The 18,678-nt window shown below is 40.2% G+C and overlaps 1 protein-coding gene across 7 annotated transcripts in view; it reads right to left on the bottom strand.

Annotated features, from left to right (window-relative positions):
* Nucleotides 1-2,612: 2,612 nt before the first annotated feature.
* ZNF484 (zinc finger protein 484) overlaps nucleotides 2,613-18,678 on the bottom strand; it is a 32,625-nt gene continuing 16,559 nt past the window's right edge. For 4 of the 7 annotated variants that reach the window (XM_025360060.1, XM_025360058.1, XM_025360059.1 and 1 more), the window contains 3 exons: nucleotides 13,349-13,475; nucleotides 12,967-13,059; nucleotides 2,616-5,092 (listed from right to left, as the gene is read on the bottom strand). In XM_025360060.1, coding sequence (XP_025215845.1) covers nucleotides 2,772-5,092; nucleotides 12,967-13,059; nucleotides 13,349-13,382 — 2,448 coding nt within the window. In that variant the 5' untranslated portion in view covers nucleotides 13,383-13,475 and the 3' untranslated portion in view covers nucleotides 2,616-2,771. Of the gene's footprint in view, nucleotides 5,093-10,723; nucleotides 10,769-12,966; nucleotides 13,060-13,348; nucleotides 13,476-18,678 lie in introns of all 7 variants that reach the window. The other 3 variants (XM_025360057.1, XM_025360056.1, XM_025360061.1) reach the window with 3 other exon arrangements.

An 18,678-nucleotide genomic window follows, 5' to 3' on the forward strand; every position in this document is an offset into this window, starting at 1 on the left:
GTGGTACAGACTAGTACTTCCTTTGAGAACTAAAAAAGGTGGATGAAAATATTAAACACATTTAATTTTCTGAAGGCATAAAGAAAGCTACCACGGCAATGAGAAATTGCAGGAATAAAATTGGAGATAAGACATAATGTCTGAAATTTGGGACATAATGTCTGAAACTGTTTATTACCAAGAGGTATTTGCTAATTCTGAAGGCAAATACTGGGCAAGAGAGGCTGGAGAGAATTTTTGACAAATTCAAGTGACCGAAGAAGAAATACTAGAATTCAAGTCTTTCCAAAGAGGAGGGGCCTGACGTACCTCCCAAAATCCTAAGTCCTAAAAGTATCCTAGAAATAACGTTTATATGTTCACATTCTGAACATATAATAAGATGAGTCTTCCAGAGACTCAAGCCCAGTTTCAAATAATCTTAATATATGACTGGATAAAGGCAATCAGGGATTACTACTGATCCTAGCCTAAGAAGCTATGTTAGAAGCTATGGCAAATCCTCTCTGGAAGAAGATATTATCCAGACCATCTTATTACCTCTACAATTTTAATATATATTGTCTGGCAAGTGATATAAAAATCACCATATGAGGACACACGACATCAGCAAAACTCAAGAAAAATAACCATTAGACAACAGGCCGAGATGGGGGAGGGATTGCATTGGGAGTTATACCTGATGTAAATGACGAGTTGATGGGTGCTGACGAGTTGATGGGTGCAGCACACCAACATGGCACAAGTATACATATGTAACAAACCTGCACATTATGCACATATACCCTAGAACTTAAAGTATAATTATAATAATAAAAAAAAAAAAAAAAGAAAACAGGCCAACAGGAGATCTAGGTAATAAGGCTATCCCTAAAAGAAACAGAGAAAAAGAATGAGGCAGATGCATAATTTGAATAGATAATAGCTAGGAATTTCCCCAAATGCACGTGTGTGCGCACGCGCACACACACACACCAAAACCACTAAGCCACAGATTTAAAAAATATTATAAACCCCAAGGAAGATAAATACACCTAGGCATATCAATGTGCAACTGTTAAAAAACAAAGGCAAATAGATAAATTTCAAAGGAGACAGAAAAGCAGATTGCCTGCAAAGGTAATTATATAAAGCTTACTTCTCAATAAAACGATAAAAGACAGACCAAAATAAAATATCATCAAAATACTAATAGAAAACAACTTTCAACTTAGAATTCTATATTCAGTAAAAGTATCCTTCAAAAATGAAGGCAAAATAAAACACTGCCAACAAACAAAGAACAATTTGTCACCAGCAAACTCACAGTAAAAGTAATACTAAAGGGTGTTCTTCAGTAACAAGCAAAATAATTCTAGAGGAAAACTTAAAGGACAGGAAAAATAAAAAAGTAATTAAAATGATAAATATGTGGGTTAGTTTAAATGGCTATTGACTCAAATAATGATTGGCTATGTTCACCATATACAGAATCCAGATATACATCATCAATACCATATGAGAGACAAATAAATGAAATTAATGTTATAACTTCTCCCCGTGTCCAGAAATGTTGTTAGTACTAATTTACATTAGCTTTTAATCCGTATGTGTATTATATTAGTATCTGACATAGTACATTTAAGGCAAAAATGACTAGAGATAAAAAGAAACATCTAGTAATGATAATGTGTCAATTAACAAATAACAAGGTTATAACAAAGATTATAACAATTCTAAATTGCATGTAAAATCAAAGACAAAATATATAAAGCAAAAATTAGTAGCTCTAAAGGAGACAAATTCACAATTATTTGTAAAATCACAACACACTTCTTTTAGTATTTGATAGAAGAAAAATAGTCTACTCAAATACAGAGAATTTGAAAAACAAAATTAAGATTAGTTTGTAGAGACTGTGAGGAGATAAAAGGAGAAGTCTTCCAAATGTTCAACTACATTTTATCTTCTAAGTAAATGGTAATCTAGCAAGTAACAAACATGTAGAGACTGTACTAACAAAATTAGTGGGAAAGATTTTAGGATTTGATATCCATTTTCTTAATTTGTCCTATTTTTCAAACAGGAGTTGGTAACAACAACATCAAAAAAGTGCACGTTTCTGTGGTCAAAGCTGAGGATCTAAAGTGCTGCTATCTAGATCTGGGTCCCTGTAGCTAAGTTCCATGATCTTAGCGCTAGTTCTAAGGTAATAAGTAGTTAGGGCGCTGTTGCTTACATCACTGGGGAAATAGACTTTTGAGAAATAGGCAAAGAGTAATTTCAGACCTCTTGGCTAACTTCTGCCCCAGCATGTGCCAACAGATATAACAATATATAATGGTGACTTCCCAAAGAAAATTTTTAAAAAGTAGAGTCCTTCCTTTCTGTCTTTAGTGTTTTCACAAAAACTGCTGATTCATTTTCATTATAGACCTGAACTGCCCTCCTTTAGCCTTGATCTCAGTGTCCTTAGGCGGCTTAGACAATGTAAAATTATCTCATCACTCTACTCATTAATGAATTTTTTGGGGTCAATATTGAACAGTTTTGGTACCCAGAACATGAAAAACTCAACAGCCCTAAATTGATAAAACTGTTTGCTCAAAAAGTGAAACAAGAAAGACTGCAAATCATCTCCTTGCACATTTACTATTATTTGCAGGAGCTTGACAACACCAGTATCAAATAACCAAAGATGGCCACTATACAATGCTTAAACACTCTCAAAAGTGTCTCCCCATATGCATAACTGCACATCGGCTATATGATCCAGATGTTCATAATTCTAACTAGATAGAAGAAAGTTGGCCTTGGTCACCTCCTGAGTCCCCACGCCATAATTGTGGCATTGAGCACTCTACTTCCCCAGTGTCAGATTTCTGAGGCATACTGAGTTGTGGCTTCCAGTTTAAGGCTTTCCTCAAGTCACTGCACTTATAGGGTTTCTGTTTAGTATGAATTTTCTGGTGTTTAATAAGATTTGATCTGATGGTGAAGGCCTTTCCACACTCAGCACATATATATGGTTTCTCTCCTGTGTGAATTCGATGATGCTCATGGAGTTGTGATTTCTTAATGAAAGACTTCCCACAGTCACTGCATTCATAGGGTTTCTCTCCAGTATGAATTCTCCTGTGTCTATTTAAGTGTGACTTCTGGATGAAGGATTTCCCACATTCAGTACAAATATAGGGTTTCTCTCCGGTATGAATTCTCTGATGCATAATTAGTGTTGATTTTCTTGCAAAGGCTTTCCCACATTCACTGCACTCATAATGCCTTTCTCCAGTATGGGACTGCTGATGTATGTGGAGACCGGACTTCCGAGTGAAGGCTTTCCCACAGTCACTACATTTATAAGGTTTCTCTCCAGTGTGAATTTTCTGGTGTGTAAAAAGATTTGATCTGTCAGTAAAAGCCTTTCCACACTCAGCACATCTATAGGGTTTCTCTCCTGTGTGAATCTGCTGATGTACATGGAGTTGTGATTTCTTAGTGAAGGATTTCCCACAAATACTGCATTCATAGGGTTTCTCTCCAGTATGAATTCTCTCATGTGTAATAAAATGGGATTTGTGGAAGAAGGCCTTACCACATTCAGTGCAAACATATGGTTTTTCCCCTCTATGAATTCTCTGGTGCATACTTAGTGTTGACTTCTGAATGAAGGCTTTCCCACATTCACTGCATTCATAATGTCTCTCTCCAGTATGACACTTCTGATGTATCCTGAGCCGTGACTTCCAGGTGAATGATTTTCCACAGTCGCTGCATTTATAAGGTTTCTCTCCAGTATGAATTTTTTGGTGCTTAATGAGATTTGACCTGTCAGTAAAGGCCTTACCACATACAGTACATATATAGGGTCTTTCTCCTGTGTGGATTTTCTGGTGTATAATGAGATTTGTCTTGTGAGTGAAGACCTTCCCACATTCTGAACATATAAAGGGATTCTCTCCTGTGTGAATTCGCTGATGCACATGGAGTTGTGATTTTTTAATAAAGGATTTCCCACAGTCACTGCATTCATAGGGTTTTTCTCCAGTATGAATTCTTTCATGTGTGATAAAATGTGACTTCCGGATAAAGGCCTTTCCACATTCAGTACACACATAAGGTTTTTCTCCTGTATGGATTTTCTGATGCATACTTAGTGTTGATTTCCTTGTGAAAGCTTTTCCACATTCAGTACATTCAAAGTGTTTCTCTCTAGTATGAATTTTTTTATGTATATTAAGGTTTGAATTCTGAGAGAGGTTTTTCTCACATTCACTGTACTCATAGGGTTTTTCTCCAGAATGAATTCTCTGGCATCTGAACAGATCTGACTTCTGGATAAAGGCTCTTCCATAGTCACTGCATTTATAGTAATTCCCCTCAGGAGTTTTCTGATGGTTTGACTTGAGGGAAAAATCCTTCTCATATTCAGTGCATATTCCTGCATAGATCCTCCGACGGCCATCAAGCTGGGACTTCTGAGTGAAGACTGCCTCACGTTCATGGCATTCATGCTGCTTTTCTTCAGTACAAATGCTCTCATGTGCAAAGGCATGTGACTTCGGGGAGAAAACATTTACATAGTCAGAAAACAAATAGAGGCTCTCTCTAGTATGAATTTTCTGATGTTGAATGAGAGCTTGCTTATGATGCAGAGATTTCCTACACTGATTACATTCACAAGCCATCACTTCCGTATGAGAATTCATATAAGTGAAAATGTCACCATCTCCAATAGTCTTATCAGAATTTTCTGTTGCATTGTTTCTATTATATAAGGTTACAATAGGCTCCAAATTCTTTCCAAATGAGTTACAGTTATGGAGTCTTTTTCTTGAGGAAACCAGGTGTGTGTTTACATGAACTATTTCCCCAATGTCCTTATATTCACAGACCCTGTCATTAGCTAGTGTTTTCTTGTTAATGAAGGCAACATGACTTAAAGGTTTGTTCTGGTTTTCTCCACATTTTCTTGTGTGTTCATCATCTTTCCACAATTCTTCTAAAATGGAATATGGGTCATCTCTTTTGAAGAGATTAATATTAATCTCAGACTGGAAAGAAATTTCTTCAGACATTCTCTGTTGTAAAGGTCCAAAACCAATGTCCCCATCTAAAAAAGAAAGAAAAGATAAGACTGACAAAAAGAACAATGAACAGAAAATAAGGCCAGGTGCAGTGGCTCATGCCTGTAATCCCAGCACTTTGGGAGGCTGAGGTGGGCAGATCACTTGAGGCCAGGAGTTTGAGACCAGCCTGGCCAACATAGCAAAACTCTATCTCTGCTAAAAACACTAAAAATATTGTCTCTACTAAAAATTAGCCAGGCATGCTCAAGTGGCTGAGGCAAGAGAATGGCTTGAAGGTAGAGGTTGCAGTGAGCTGAAATTGCACCACTGCACTCTACTCTGGGTGACAGAGCAAGACTCTGTCTCCAAAATAAATAAATAAATAAAAAAAAATACAATAGACCTTTGATTCAGGCCGGGTGCAGTGGCTCACGCCTGTAATCCCAGCACTTTGGGAGGCCAAAGCAGGCAGATCACCTGAGGTCGGGAGTTCGAGACCAGCCTGACCAACATGGAGAAACCCCATCTCTACTAAAAATACAAAATTAGCCAGGCATGGTGGTGCATGCCTGTAATCCCAGCTACTTGGGAGGCCAAGGCAGGAGAATCACTTGAACCCAGGAGGCAGAGGTTGCGGTGAGCTGAGAGCTTGCCATTGCATTCCAGCCTGGGCAACAAGAGTGAAACTCCACCTCCAAAAAGAAACCAAAAAAAACTAAAAACAGTTGATTCAAGGCAAACACAGAGAAATGAGAGAGGCGATATAAATATAACAAATATACATAAGTATTTTAAATATATATAAATATATAGGTATAATAACTCATTTGTATATAATATGTAATACAATGATGTAGAGTAATAGCATTAATACATTACATTTATGACATGATAAACAATATCATTTAGATGTGCTGTTCTAAGTTCTATATTAATTCACTTAAACTTTATCACAGCCAGGTGCAGTGGTTCATGCCTGTAATCCCAGCACTGTAGGAGGCTAAAATGAAAGGATTGCTTGAGCGCAGGAGTTTGAGACCTGCCTAGGCAACATAGTGAGACCCCCATCTCTACAGAAAAAAAAAAAAAAATTAGCTGGGCCTAGTGATACATGCCTATAGTCCCAGCTACTCAGGAGGCTGAAGCAGGAGGATCACTTGAGCCCAGGTGTTTGAAGCTGTAGTGAGCTCTGATTGCACCATTACACTCCAGCCTGGGTGACAGAGTGGGACCCTGTCTTTCTCTCTTTTTTTTCTTTTTTAAGACCGAGTCTCACTCTGTTGCTCAGGCTAGAGTGTAATGGCGTGATCGGAGCTCACTGCAACCTCCACCTCCTGAGTTCAAGGGATTCTCATGCCTCAGCCTCATGAGTGGCTGGAACTACAGGCACGTGCCACCAGGCCTGGCTAATTTTTGTATTTTTAGTGGAGACAGGGATTCACCATGTTGGCCAGGCTAGTCTTGAACTTCTGACCTCAAGTATCTGTCCACCTCGGCCTCCCAAAGTGTTGGGATTACAGGCGTGAGCCAGCAGGCCAAGCCGAGACCCTGTCTCTTAAAAACAAAAACAAAAAGCACTTTATCACAACCCTTTGCTGTTGGTATTATTATTGTTTCCAGTTTACAGATGAGGACACTGAGCCATAGAAGAGTTTAGTAATTTGCCCAAATCAAATGTTTAGTAACTGGGGAAGAAGAGATTCCAATTCAGTGCAAATGTAGTAGAACTACATGGTGAGTGAGGTGTCAGGAGAACAAAGTGACAAACTCTGTGAAAAGAAGTATTTCTGAGTCTAGATTCTTATCCTTAATCCGTAAATCCTCGCAATCTTCCCGTTTTCTCTTTTCCCTATGATCCACTGTGTCCTAAATACCAATGTGTTTATGTTTATAGTAAAATTACAATATCTTAGTATTCCTAACTTGGCCAAACAGTAAAATTTATATACATTTGTTAGATTTATATAGCCTCTCTCATTTCTCTGTGTTTGCCTTGAATCAACTCTATGTAACAATTGGTCTATTTTCTTTTGAGATGGAGCCTCACTCTGTCACCCAGGCTGGAGTGGCTGGAGTGCAATGGCACGATCTCGGCTCACTGCAACCTCCACCTCCTGGGTTCAAGCAATTCTCCTGCCTTAGCCACATGAGTAGCTGGGACTACAGGCATGTGCCACCATACATGTATTTGTCGAAATACAAATTTTTGTATTTTTGGTAGAGATGGGGTTTCACCATATTGGCCAGGGTGGTCTCAAACTCCTGACCTCAAGTGATCTGCCCGCCTCAGCCTCCCAAAGTGCTGGGTTTACAGGTATGAGCCACCGTGTCTGGCCTATAGTTGAATTCTTCATCCCTGGTTTGCGGTACTGATGTGATAAATGCATCTGGTAGAAGACATAACAGGAAAGAACCAGACGTCAGAGGAGGAGACTGAAAGCTGTTCATCAAACCTGTGCCTTTCCTTCACAATATCAAGCTTGTAGCCAAGCACATGGCTGCCTCACAATACTAGGTTTGTCCAGCTTCATTTGTCACTAGGTGGGACAGAGCAACTCTTTTTCACTAATCAGTGGGAGTGATAAGGCCAATGTCTTAAGAAAGTGGGTTTGTCTCCCACAAACCTCTTCTTTTCCCACCAGTATATTCTCACTTGGCAGCACCCAGTTCTATGAAGCTGGCAATGCCCTAGGGCAGGGTTCAGAACACTGAAGCCCTTGGGCCAAATCCAGGCCTCTACCCAAAAGCTAACAATGGCTTTTACATTTTTTTTTTTTTTTTTTTTTGAGACGGAGTCTCGCTGTGTCTCCCAGGCTGGAGTGCAGTGGCGTGATCTCGGCTCACTGCAAGCTCCGCCTCCCAGGTTTACGCCATTCTCCTGCCTCAGCCTCCTGAGTAGCGGGGACTACAGGCGCCCGCCACCTCGCCCGGCTAGTTTTTTGTATTTTTTAGTAGAGACGGGGTTTCACCGTGTCAGCCAGGGTGGTCTCGATCTCCTGACATCGTGATCCGCCCGTCTCGGCCTCCCAAAGTGCTGGGATTACAGGCTTGAGCCACCGCGCCCGGCCAGCTTTTACATTTTTAAATGGTCAAAAAATTAATCGAAAGAAGAATACTACTTCACAACGTGAAAATTATATGAAATTCAAATTTCAGTGTCCATAAAGTTTTTATTGGAACACAGCCATACCCATTCATTGATGCATTGTCTATAGCTGCTTTGGGGCTACAACTGCAGAAATGAGTTGTTGTGACAGCAGCCATATGGTCCACAGAGCCTATTCACTTTTGTGCCTTTACAAATAATTGTCAGCCCTTGCCCTAGGGGATGGTGGTACAATGACTTTCTAGAAACTTTCCTCCTGAACGGCCATGGAAACAGAGTTGCCCAGTGTTATGGCCACAGAAAAGGGACTAACACACATCTTTCCATTAGTCACTGCAGTCTATTTTATCAATGAACCCAAACATACAGTCTTTTCGTTTTCTCTATTTAAGCTTCCTTTTTCTGATCCTTTGTTTCTATTCAAAATTCATTGTTCTTCATTAATCATTTGGGGTTCTCTGCTTTAAACGCTAATTTCAAATTTCACCACAACTCCAGAGAGGCTCTCTTTTAACTTAAAAATAAACAACAAAAAGATACTTTGAACCGCTCATATTTATATTTGAATTGGCATAGATGTGCATGTTAACAAATGTGTAATGCACAAAGATTGAAATTTTCAAGATTTCATGCAGTTACCCTCTCTTTCGAATTAGTTTTTCTAGCCCTTTGAATTGCTCCTAGAAGAAAAATTTTAAAGTCTTTCTGAAATAGAGCAAAACGACCTCCTCTTCTTATAACACAAATTCAGGAGTTTAATTTCACTATTTTCTACAGAAACTTTGCTTTTTAATGTACAAGGGTAAAATACTCAGTTATCACATAATTTAATGTAGGTTTCTCTGAATAGGTCCAATTCAAGGAGTAAGTGAAAGCTGAGCACAAAATATGTGTATTATTATTATTATTATTGAGATGGAGTCTCACTCTGTCACCCAGGCTGGAGTGCAGTGGCGGGCTCTCAGCTCACTGCAAGCTCCGCCTCCCGGGTTCACGCCATTCTCCTGCCTCAGCCTCCTGAGTAGCTGGGACTTCAGGCGCCTGCCACTATGTCCGGCTAATTTTTTTTTCTTTTTTGTATTTTTAGTAGAGACGGGGTTTCACCGTGTAGCCAGGATGGTCTCAATCTCCTGACCTTGTGATCCGCCTGCCTGGGCCTCCCAAAGTGCTGGGATTAGAGGCATGAGCCCCCACGCCAAGCCTTTTTTTGCTTTGTTTTTTGAGACGGAGTGTCGTTCTTGTCACCCAGGCTGGAGTGCAGTGGCGTCATCTCGGCTCACTGCAACCTCCACCTCCCGGGTTCAAGTGATTCTCCTGCCTCAGCCTCCTGAGTAGCTGGGATTATAGGCACCTGCCACCTTGCCTGGCTAATTTTCGCACTTTTAGTAGAGATGGGGTTTCGCCATGTTGGCCATATTGGTCTCAAACTCCTGACCTCAGGTGGTCCACCCACCTCGGCCTCCCAAAGTGCTGGGATTACAGGCATGAACCACTGTGCCCAGCCAAAATATGTGTATTATTTGAATACGCAGCTAGATAACATAATAATCAAAGGGCTCAATGAAGACGGAGAATGAAAGAATAGCATGGGGTAGAAATGGTTATGGAAAACAGGCACAAATGTGAATTGCAGATAGGAGGCCATATTCTTTCTCTAGCTTACAAACCTACTGAGAGGAGAATCTGTCACATGTTAGATATTAAGTAGTAACTTTAGTTTTGTTCCATGTAGCTGTGACAGGATAAACACAGCACACAATGTTTTAAGTAGTGAAATCTATCAGCAGCATCTGAGATGAAATAGTGAAAAAGAAAAAATGGGATTATCACAAATAGGATTAGAATAATTGAGACATGAGAAAATATAGACATGGTTGTAGGTGATATGACTGGGAGGTAAGAAAGAGGCTTTTCTAAATGAGAAAAATAACTAGAAAAGCAGAATCAATTATCTGAGAGATGGATTAGAGGGAAAAGTAAAAACCCAAGAGAAGATGCCAACATTTTGAAAGGCAAGCCACCTGCTTTTGGCATGCTACATTGTATCTTGTCTTCCTTCACACAAACAGCCAGACCCTTATATGCAGACAGTATTGGTCTTTCCCCTGAGTGCTGTATACAACAGGGCCAATGCCTGACTGAGACACACAAATAACAGTTTTAGAGTAAAAGTTGTTCCCATGAGCCAGTTATCACTCAGAGCTTATGCTGCAGCTGAGACACATAATCTGAGACATAGATAGGTCTGGGCTGAGACACATGGCCCTGGGAAACTTTAAGGAGGACCCAAAGTCCTTACACCTGCCTCTAAATGTCCATGATAACTTCTAATGTAGGTTAGTTATGTATAGGACAGAGGCAAAGTGCATACTTGCCAGCAGGTAGTATAACCAGTTGGGAAGAGAAGAAAGACCCCTGTGGGGGTGATCATTGCCTTGACATCCTGCTCACTGCCCCAGCTGTAAATGACCTGCAAGGAGAAATGGACCCCATCTCAAACTTGGTTCAGATGTCAAGAGTGATGATGAGACACACACAATAAGAGGGTATAAAAAGACTCATTACTCACATAATGAGGCTTTCTGGGGACAGCTCCAAGCAGGTCCAGATGGGGCTAGAGTGAGCAAGGAAAGGACTGTCTTAGGGTTTATAGCAGGGGTGGTGGGGCTAGGCTAACGATTCCCTTATGTAGTTGGAATTTCCCAGCACCAATGGAGAGAATACATGGGCTTTTTTCTCAGTTTGTCCAGGTGTGGGGAGAAAAAAAGAGAGAGGGGTGAGGCTTAGAAAATGTCAGCAGTTGAGGCTGGGTGCGGTGGCTCACGCCTGTAATCCCAGCACTTTGGGAGGCCGAGGGGGGCAGATCACAAGGTCAGGAGATCGAGACCATCCTGGCTAACACGGTGAAACTCCATCTCTACTAAAAATACAAAAAATTAGCCGGGCGTGGTGGCGGGCGCCTGTAGTCCCAGCTACTCGGGAGGCTGAGGCAGGAGAATGGCGTGCACCCAGGAGGCAGAGCTTGCAGTGAGCCGAGACTGCACCACTGCACTCCAGGCTGGGCAACAGAGCGAGACTCTGTATTAAAAAAAAAAAAAGAAAAGAAAATGTCAGCAGTTGAACATCAAAAATGAAAGATACAGAATGAGATGTTCAAAGTATTTTATTAGGAAATATAAATTAAATAATAATTAGAAATTAAAACCCATCAGATTAGCCAAATTATTAAAAATTTGGATAACACTAGGTATGGATAGGGATGTGGGAAACCTAATACCCTTGTACAAAGTTCCAGGGACTACAGAGTGACACAGCCAATCTGGAAAATAATGTGCTTATACCTCATCATATTAAGTATTAGTATGCCCAATGATAAAGCAATCCCACTCCTCTTCCTTAAGAAAGTCTCATTTCTGGCCGGACGCGGTGGCTCACGCCTGTAATCCCAGCACTTTGGGAGGCCGAGGTGGGCGGATCACGAGGTCAGTAGATCGAGACCATCCTGGTGAACACGGTGAAACCCCATCTCTACTAAAAATACAAAAAATTAGCCAGGCGTGGTGGCGGCACCTGTAGTCCCAGCTACTCGGGAGGCTGAGGCAGGAGAATGGTATGAACCCGGGAGGCGGAGCTTGCAGTGAGCCGAGATTGCGCCACTGCACTCCAGCCTGGGGGTCAGAGTAAGACTCCATCTCAGAAAAAAAAAAAGAAAAGGAAAAAAAAAGAAATTCTCATTTCCAATAAGAATAATTCATGAAGAAACGTATTGCGGTACTGTTTGTAGTAGCTGAAAAACTGGACAAGTAAAATGTGGTATATATGTGCACTACAGAATGATATGTAGAAATTAGAAAAATGCATTGCAACATGGACCAATTTGAGAAAAAAAAACTGAGTAGGATATATAATATAGTACCTACCATTTCTACAAATTAACAATGCTAACAACTCAGATTTTACAAATATCCCACAAATTTAAGGATAAATGGCAAAACATGTCAAATATATTAGAACAGTTGCCTCTTGGAAGGATAAAAATGAGTATGGAGACTGAGGATTAAAAAGAATAAATAAAATAAGAGGAGAGCCTTAAACACACTGATGATGATATTGACTAAAAACTAAGGCTATAATTATTAACTCAATCTTCTGTACAGGATATACCTGTACATGAGATTAAAAAAACTTTTTGTAAGATATGAAAATAAATAAATTAGAAAGATCAAGTCGGTGTTGTGTTGCACTAGCCAAGTAGGAATAAAATGTCAATGGTACCCTCAAAATCAACAGTTAGAGAAGAGGCATGGGGGGACTTCAGATAAGCCCATCTCTAGATGACAATTCTGAGGTACTTAGGGGAAAGAGACAAAATGAGAAGAAACAACAGGAACTGAAGTTGTAATGCACAGTAATTTTTTTAAGAAGGTAGATCTATAAGTATTTGAATGCATAAGGAAATGATCTAAGACCCTGATGGAGGTAGAAAGAATAAAACTTTTCTAGGGAAAGAGAGAAAAAAGCAAGAAAGCAGGACCCTAGAAAGTAGGGTGAGACATGATCCAAATAACCAGTAATTGTAGCACATTCCCTCCTAAAAAGCCAAGCAAAGAAGAAGGCATTGATATGAGAAGGGATCTTAAGTGGGGTTAGCATTTAGATATCCAAGGGTCCTTGTCTAATAACTGCTCTATCCAAGCAGTTCTAAAAGTCATATTAATGACACAGCAAAGTTGTGCAAAGTTGTGCACAGCCTCTCCCAGTACAAATACAGCTGAGTCATACTGCCTGCCATGCTCTTGGTTCCCTTCTCACCTGGATGGCTCTGACCGGAGATCTCACCATCCAACATACATGGCTCTTCTTGTTCCAAGCTGAAGATGACTTCTGGTTTGGGAACTTGACATCCTGTTAACAGGAGATGATAGAGGACTTGGTTTCAGAGGCCATACAATGAAGCATTCCATTTGTTTTCCAAAAAAGTTCACTGGGAACAGAGGAATATTCACACGACCCAAAAGAGATTATTAAGAACATGGGACAAAATAAGGACAAAACTATTACACACTTTAGATGTCCTGCAGTCTTTAGAAGTCCCACATACCTCAGAAAACACAGACTTCAGCAATTCTACTGAGAAAAAAATATATACTCAATTAGGTGCTGTCTACTGTGTACCCAGCAGAGCTGTGCTTACCCACTGAGATCAAGTTGAAATAGTTTTCCAGCATCACTTCTCTGTACAGGCTTTTCTGAGCAAGGTCTAATTGTTGCCACTCATCCCTACTGAAGTCTACAGTTACGTCCTTGAATGACACTGATTCCTGTGAAAAAAAAAAAAAAACAAAAAAAACCCTTTCAATGTGAAGGATCAAGATTACAGAATGGAAACAAGACAGGACCTTATTTTTTATTTTTTTATTTTTAGAGCAGGTCTAGAATATCTTTTATTCTACATTTAGCTTAGTTTTACTATTTTTTTTAAATTATACTTTAAGTTCTAGGGTACATGTGCACAACATGCAGGTTTGTTACACATGTATACATGTGCCATGTTGGTGTGCTGCACCCATTAACTCATCATTTACATTAGGTATATCTCCTAATGCTATCCCTCCCCACTTCCCCCACCCCACAACAGGCCCCGGTCTGTGATGTTCCCCTTCCTGTGTCCAAGTGATCTCATTGTTCAATTCCCACCTATGAGTGAGAACATGCGGTGTTTGGTTTTTTGTCCCTGTGACAGTTTGCTGAAAATGATGGTTTCAAGCTTCATCTATGTCCCTACAAAGGACATGAACGCATCCTTTTTTATGGCTGCAAAGTATTCCATAGTGTATGTGATATACAGTATACTATAAAGAACCTCTACAACTCAACGACAATGAACAACATAATTTTAAAAATGGGTAAAAAGCTTAAATAGACATTTCTACAAGGAAGATATACACATAGTCAACAAGCATATGAAAAGATGCTCAACATCATTAATCAGTAGGGAAATGCAAATTAAAACTACAAATACTACCTCACACCCATCAGGATGATAAAGAAAATGTCTAAAATTGATTATAATGATGGTTGTACAACTGAGTGAATATACTAAAAATCAATACATGGTACACTTTAAATGGTAAACTGTGTGGTGTATGAAGGGGAGGGCTCTTTTTTGGCACTGCCATTTCCAGATGGGATGCAGTAGCTTGGCAGTCCAGTGCTTCTTTCAAGAATGAACTGTAAATGCCAGATGCAATACTTGAAATCATCTGTTTCAAAGCACTGGAAAGCTGCTGAGGTAACAAGAAATACAGGGGCTAAGACTGGAGAGGAGAGAATACTGAAGATTGAAGCTGACTTATTCAGTCACTTGGACAGTGGGAGCATTTACCAATTCTGGGTGTGGACAAAAGCTGGATTCTCGTTTTGTCCTGTCTACTGGAGAATGCAGTGGAAGGCTGCAGCTGGTTAACACAGAAACTAACATAACTCAAACACATGGCCATTTTCCCCTCAGGATATTTACTGAATTCTAGGGTATATAGGGCAGAAGACTAAAACTGTAAGCAAACAGCCTTTGAAGAGCAAAGCAAAAGTCTAGTATCTGTTAAGAAAATAGTTGGGCATCTATCAGGAGGAGGGTCTTTAGAGGACAAAAGGACTCTCAGCTGAAAATTCTCAGTAGCCAAGGTTATCCAGAGGTAAACTGAGTCTTAGCAGAGCTTCAACCCAGCCTTGATTCAACACTGTCCCTGACTGGATGTACATGTTCTCCCTTCCCTCCTTTTGCTGACATAAGGAAAGACGAATCCTCTGTGGAGAAAGATAACACCATCCAGATCCTGTTCAACTTTTCTTCTTTTTTTTCTTCTTAGACAGGGTCTTGCTCTGTCATCCAGGCTGAAGTGCACTGGCACAAACACGGCTTGCTGCAGCCTCGACCTGGGCTCAAGCAATCCTCCTGTCTCAGCCCTGCAAGTATCTGGGACTACAAGCTTATGCTACCATGCCCAGCTAATTTCTCTATCTTTTGTAGAGATAGGTTTTGCCATGTTGCCCAGGCTGGTCTGGAACTCTTGAGCTCAAGTGATCCGCCTGCTTCAGTCTCCCAGGTATGAGCCCTGCCTACAACTTTTTATACACGGTGTTTAAAACAAACAAACAAACAAACAAACAAACAAACAAAAAGATAGGACCACATATCCAAAATCAGAGAAGGAAAAAATTCAATAGAAACAGTCACACAGAGAACGGGAATTAGATGAAAAGATGACTATCTTTAGAGAATTGGTTTTTATAATAAAGAATCAAATGGAAATTCAAAAATTGAAAAATCTAATATCTAAAATTAAGAAGTTCTGGCCGGGCGCGGTGGCTCAAGCCTGTAATCCCAGCACTTTGGGAGGCCGAGACGGGCGGATCACGAGGTCAGGAGATCGAGACCATCCTGGCTAACACGGTGAAACCCCGTCTCTACTAAAAAATACAAAAAACTAGCCGGGCGCAGTGGCGGGCGCCTGTAGTCCCAGCTACTCGGGAGGGTGAGGCAGGAGAATGGCATGAACCCGGGAGGCGGAGCTTGCAGTGAGCTGAGATTCGGCCACTGCACTCCAGCCTGGGCGGCAGAGCGAGACTCTGTCTCAAAAAAAAAAAAAAAAAAAAAGTTCTTATACAGGTTTAACAGCAAAATACAGAATTTCTGAAATGGAAGAGAAGTAAATAGAAAATATCCAAACTGAAGCAGAGATTTTTTTTTAAAGAAAAAAAACCACAGGAGCATTAGGAATATTTGTGACATAGTAAAAAGGTATAACCTATCAGAGTCTGAGAAGTTAAAGAGGAGAGTGCAGGGAAGAAGTAATATTTGAAGAAAGTAATGTCTATGAATAATATCAACCCTTAGGATTCAAGAAGCTCTTCAAATACCTCTTTACAAAACTGCAAATATTGACTATGCAAAACAATAACAGTACTATTCTCTGGGAGGTTTAAAATATATGCAGAATTTAAATTCATGGAAATAATAATGCAAAAGTGGGAGGCAGCAAATAGAATTAAAATGTTTTAGTATCCTAGCATTATTAAGGAGATAAAATAGTAAGCTCAAGATGGATGTTTTAATATCTAGGGTAACAAATAAATAGTAAAAGAATTATAACAAGTAAACAAAGGAAAAAATTAAAGAGTACAAAATTATGTAATATAAAAAGTCAAGAAAGCAATGAAAAAATAGGTAGTTCAAATCAAAAAGGCTGGGCGCGGTGGCTCACGCCTGTAATCTCAGCACTTTGGGAGGCTGAGGCAGGTGGATCACGAGGTCAGTAGATCGAGACCATCCTGGCTAACACGGTGAAACCCCGTCTCTACTAAAAATACAAAAAAATTAGCCGGGTGTGGTGGTGGGCGTCTGTAGTTCCAACTACTCGGGAGGCTGAGGCAGGAGAATGGTGTGAACCCGGGAGGCGGAGCTTGCAGTGAGCCAAGATTGCACCACTGCACTCCAGCCTGGGCAACAGAGTGAGACTCCATCTCAAAAAAATAAATAAATAAATAAAAACTAAAAAATAAAAACTAATAGTAAGGTAGTATATATAAATTCAAGTACATTAGTAATTACATTAAGTGTAAATGCCTTAAACATTCAAGTTAAAAGCAAGGATTGAAACTTCTGGTTCTAAAAAACAAAACAAAACAAAAAAAGAGTGCATTCCACCCCATTCCTCCTGCTAATTACCTAAAATCTAGAAAAATACATAAAGCATCTATCAGAAGACTAACTGGTGGAGAAAAGAAAGTAGAACCTAAGGACTTAAAAAACAACACAGTAGTGAGTTCCCTAGGACTGCTTAGAGGGAGAGAGGGAGCTCCTACGTACTGCAAAATGAGCACTAGAGGAGCTTGCAGCCTGGAAGAACCAGTGAGCACAGACAAAAAAGGCCTCCCCAAAGCATACATTTTCCAGTCAAATAATTTGAAATAGGGCAGCACTACAGGATGGGCCCTTTTGACTACACATACCTGCAAAGTTCAGAAGTACCCAAGAACACCCTCACTTCTGACACCTACTGCAAGCAGGGGGATTTCCCAGGATCACCCGTACTTCTGACACCAGTTCCAAGTCAGGGGTCCCAAGACCACCCTCAGTTTCCATAATTCGCTGGAAGAACTCACAGAAATTAGAAAAGCCATTATACTCATGGCTATGGTGTTATACAGTGGCTTTACAATGAAAGGATACAGATCAAAATCAGCCAAGGAAAGATGTGCTTAACACAGGGTCAAAGAGAGTTCCAGGTGTGAGCTTCCAGTGGTTTTCTCCCAGTGGAGTCATATGGACAGCACTTACTTCTCCCAGCGATGATGTGTGATGATAATATGCATGGAGTATTGCCAACTGGGGAAGTTCACTTGAGTCTTGATGTCCAGAGTTTCTACTGAGACGTGATCATGTGGACATGAATGACTCCCATTGTGGCTGATCTTAGTCTCCAGCCCCTTTGGAGCTGATATTGCATGGCCAAGGTACCCCACTATAAACCACATGTTGGCATAGAATATTCAGTGTGGCCCAAAGCTCCCACTGTAATTGCATTTTCATTATATACCATCTTGCATGGCCCAAGCAAGACCTGCAAGACATTCTAAAGATTTAGAGGTTACCTCCCAGGAGCTGAGTGCAAAAGCCAAACCTCTCTTTAGGCAAAGTTAATTCTTTACTGCACAACAGTATACTCGAGGTGAAAACTACAAAAGATGCATCCTTTGCCTTCTTCACCAAACAATGTGACTCCAAGATGGTGGGGTGGAGCTCTCTCAACCATCCCAACTGCATTAGCTCAAAGAGAGGTAGCACCCCTCTTGCCTCTCCAGCAGGCATTATATATACTGTATTGGCTAACCCTACCCCAAATTAAGTGAATGACAGCAAAGAAATACCTACCTTCTCCTTCCAATAGAGAGTGGAGGATGGACTATGGAGAAAGTTATAAAAAGGGGTTCTTTAAAGATGTGTATGATGCCCTGGGCACACCTATGAGCAGCCCATGTATAAAATCAATCAGAATCAACATAGAAAAAGCTTTCAGGGCTGAACTAGGGTATGGGATACTGTCCAGGTTTCAAATTGTCTTCTGGGTTGCACAAAAATGAGGGAGACCAAAGTAGAACTGCAAAGACTTTCAAAACTTAAGTTGAATTTGAACTACAGCCCATAAAAATAGACCAAGACAGGTACTCTAAACCTAAATGTGTTGACAACTGCTAAAATAGAGGATTTAAAGAGAAAACAGAATCTCATAACATGATATTTAGAATGTCCTAAATAAAGCCAAAATTATTCATCATCTTAAGAACCAAGAAAATCTCAACTCAAATGAGAAAAGAGCATCAACAGATAGCAACACTCAGATGAATCAGATGTTGGAATTATTTGTCAAGGATTTAAAGTAGCTAACTAAAAGTGTTGCAACAAGCAGCTGTAAATAGTCTTGAAACAAGTAGAAATATACAAATTATCAGCAAAGAAATAAA

Source organism: Theropithecus gelada, chromosome 15 (genome assembly GCF_003255815.1).
Source record: "Theropithecus gelada isolate Dixy chromosome 15, Tgel_1.0, whole genome shotgun sequence".
NCBI lineage: Eukaryota > Metazoa > Chordata > Mammalia > Primates > Cercopithecidae > Theropithecus > Theropithecus gelada.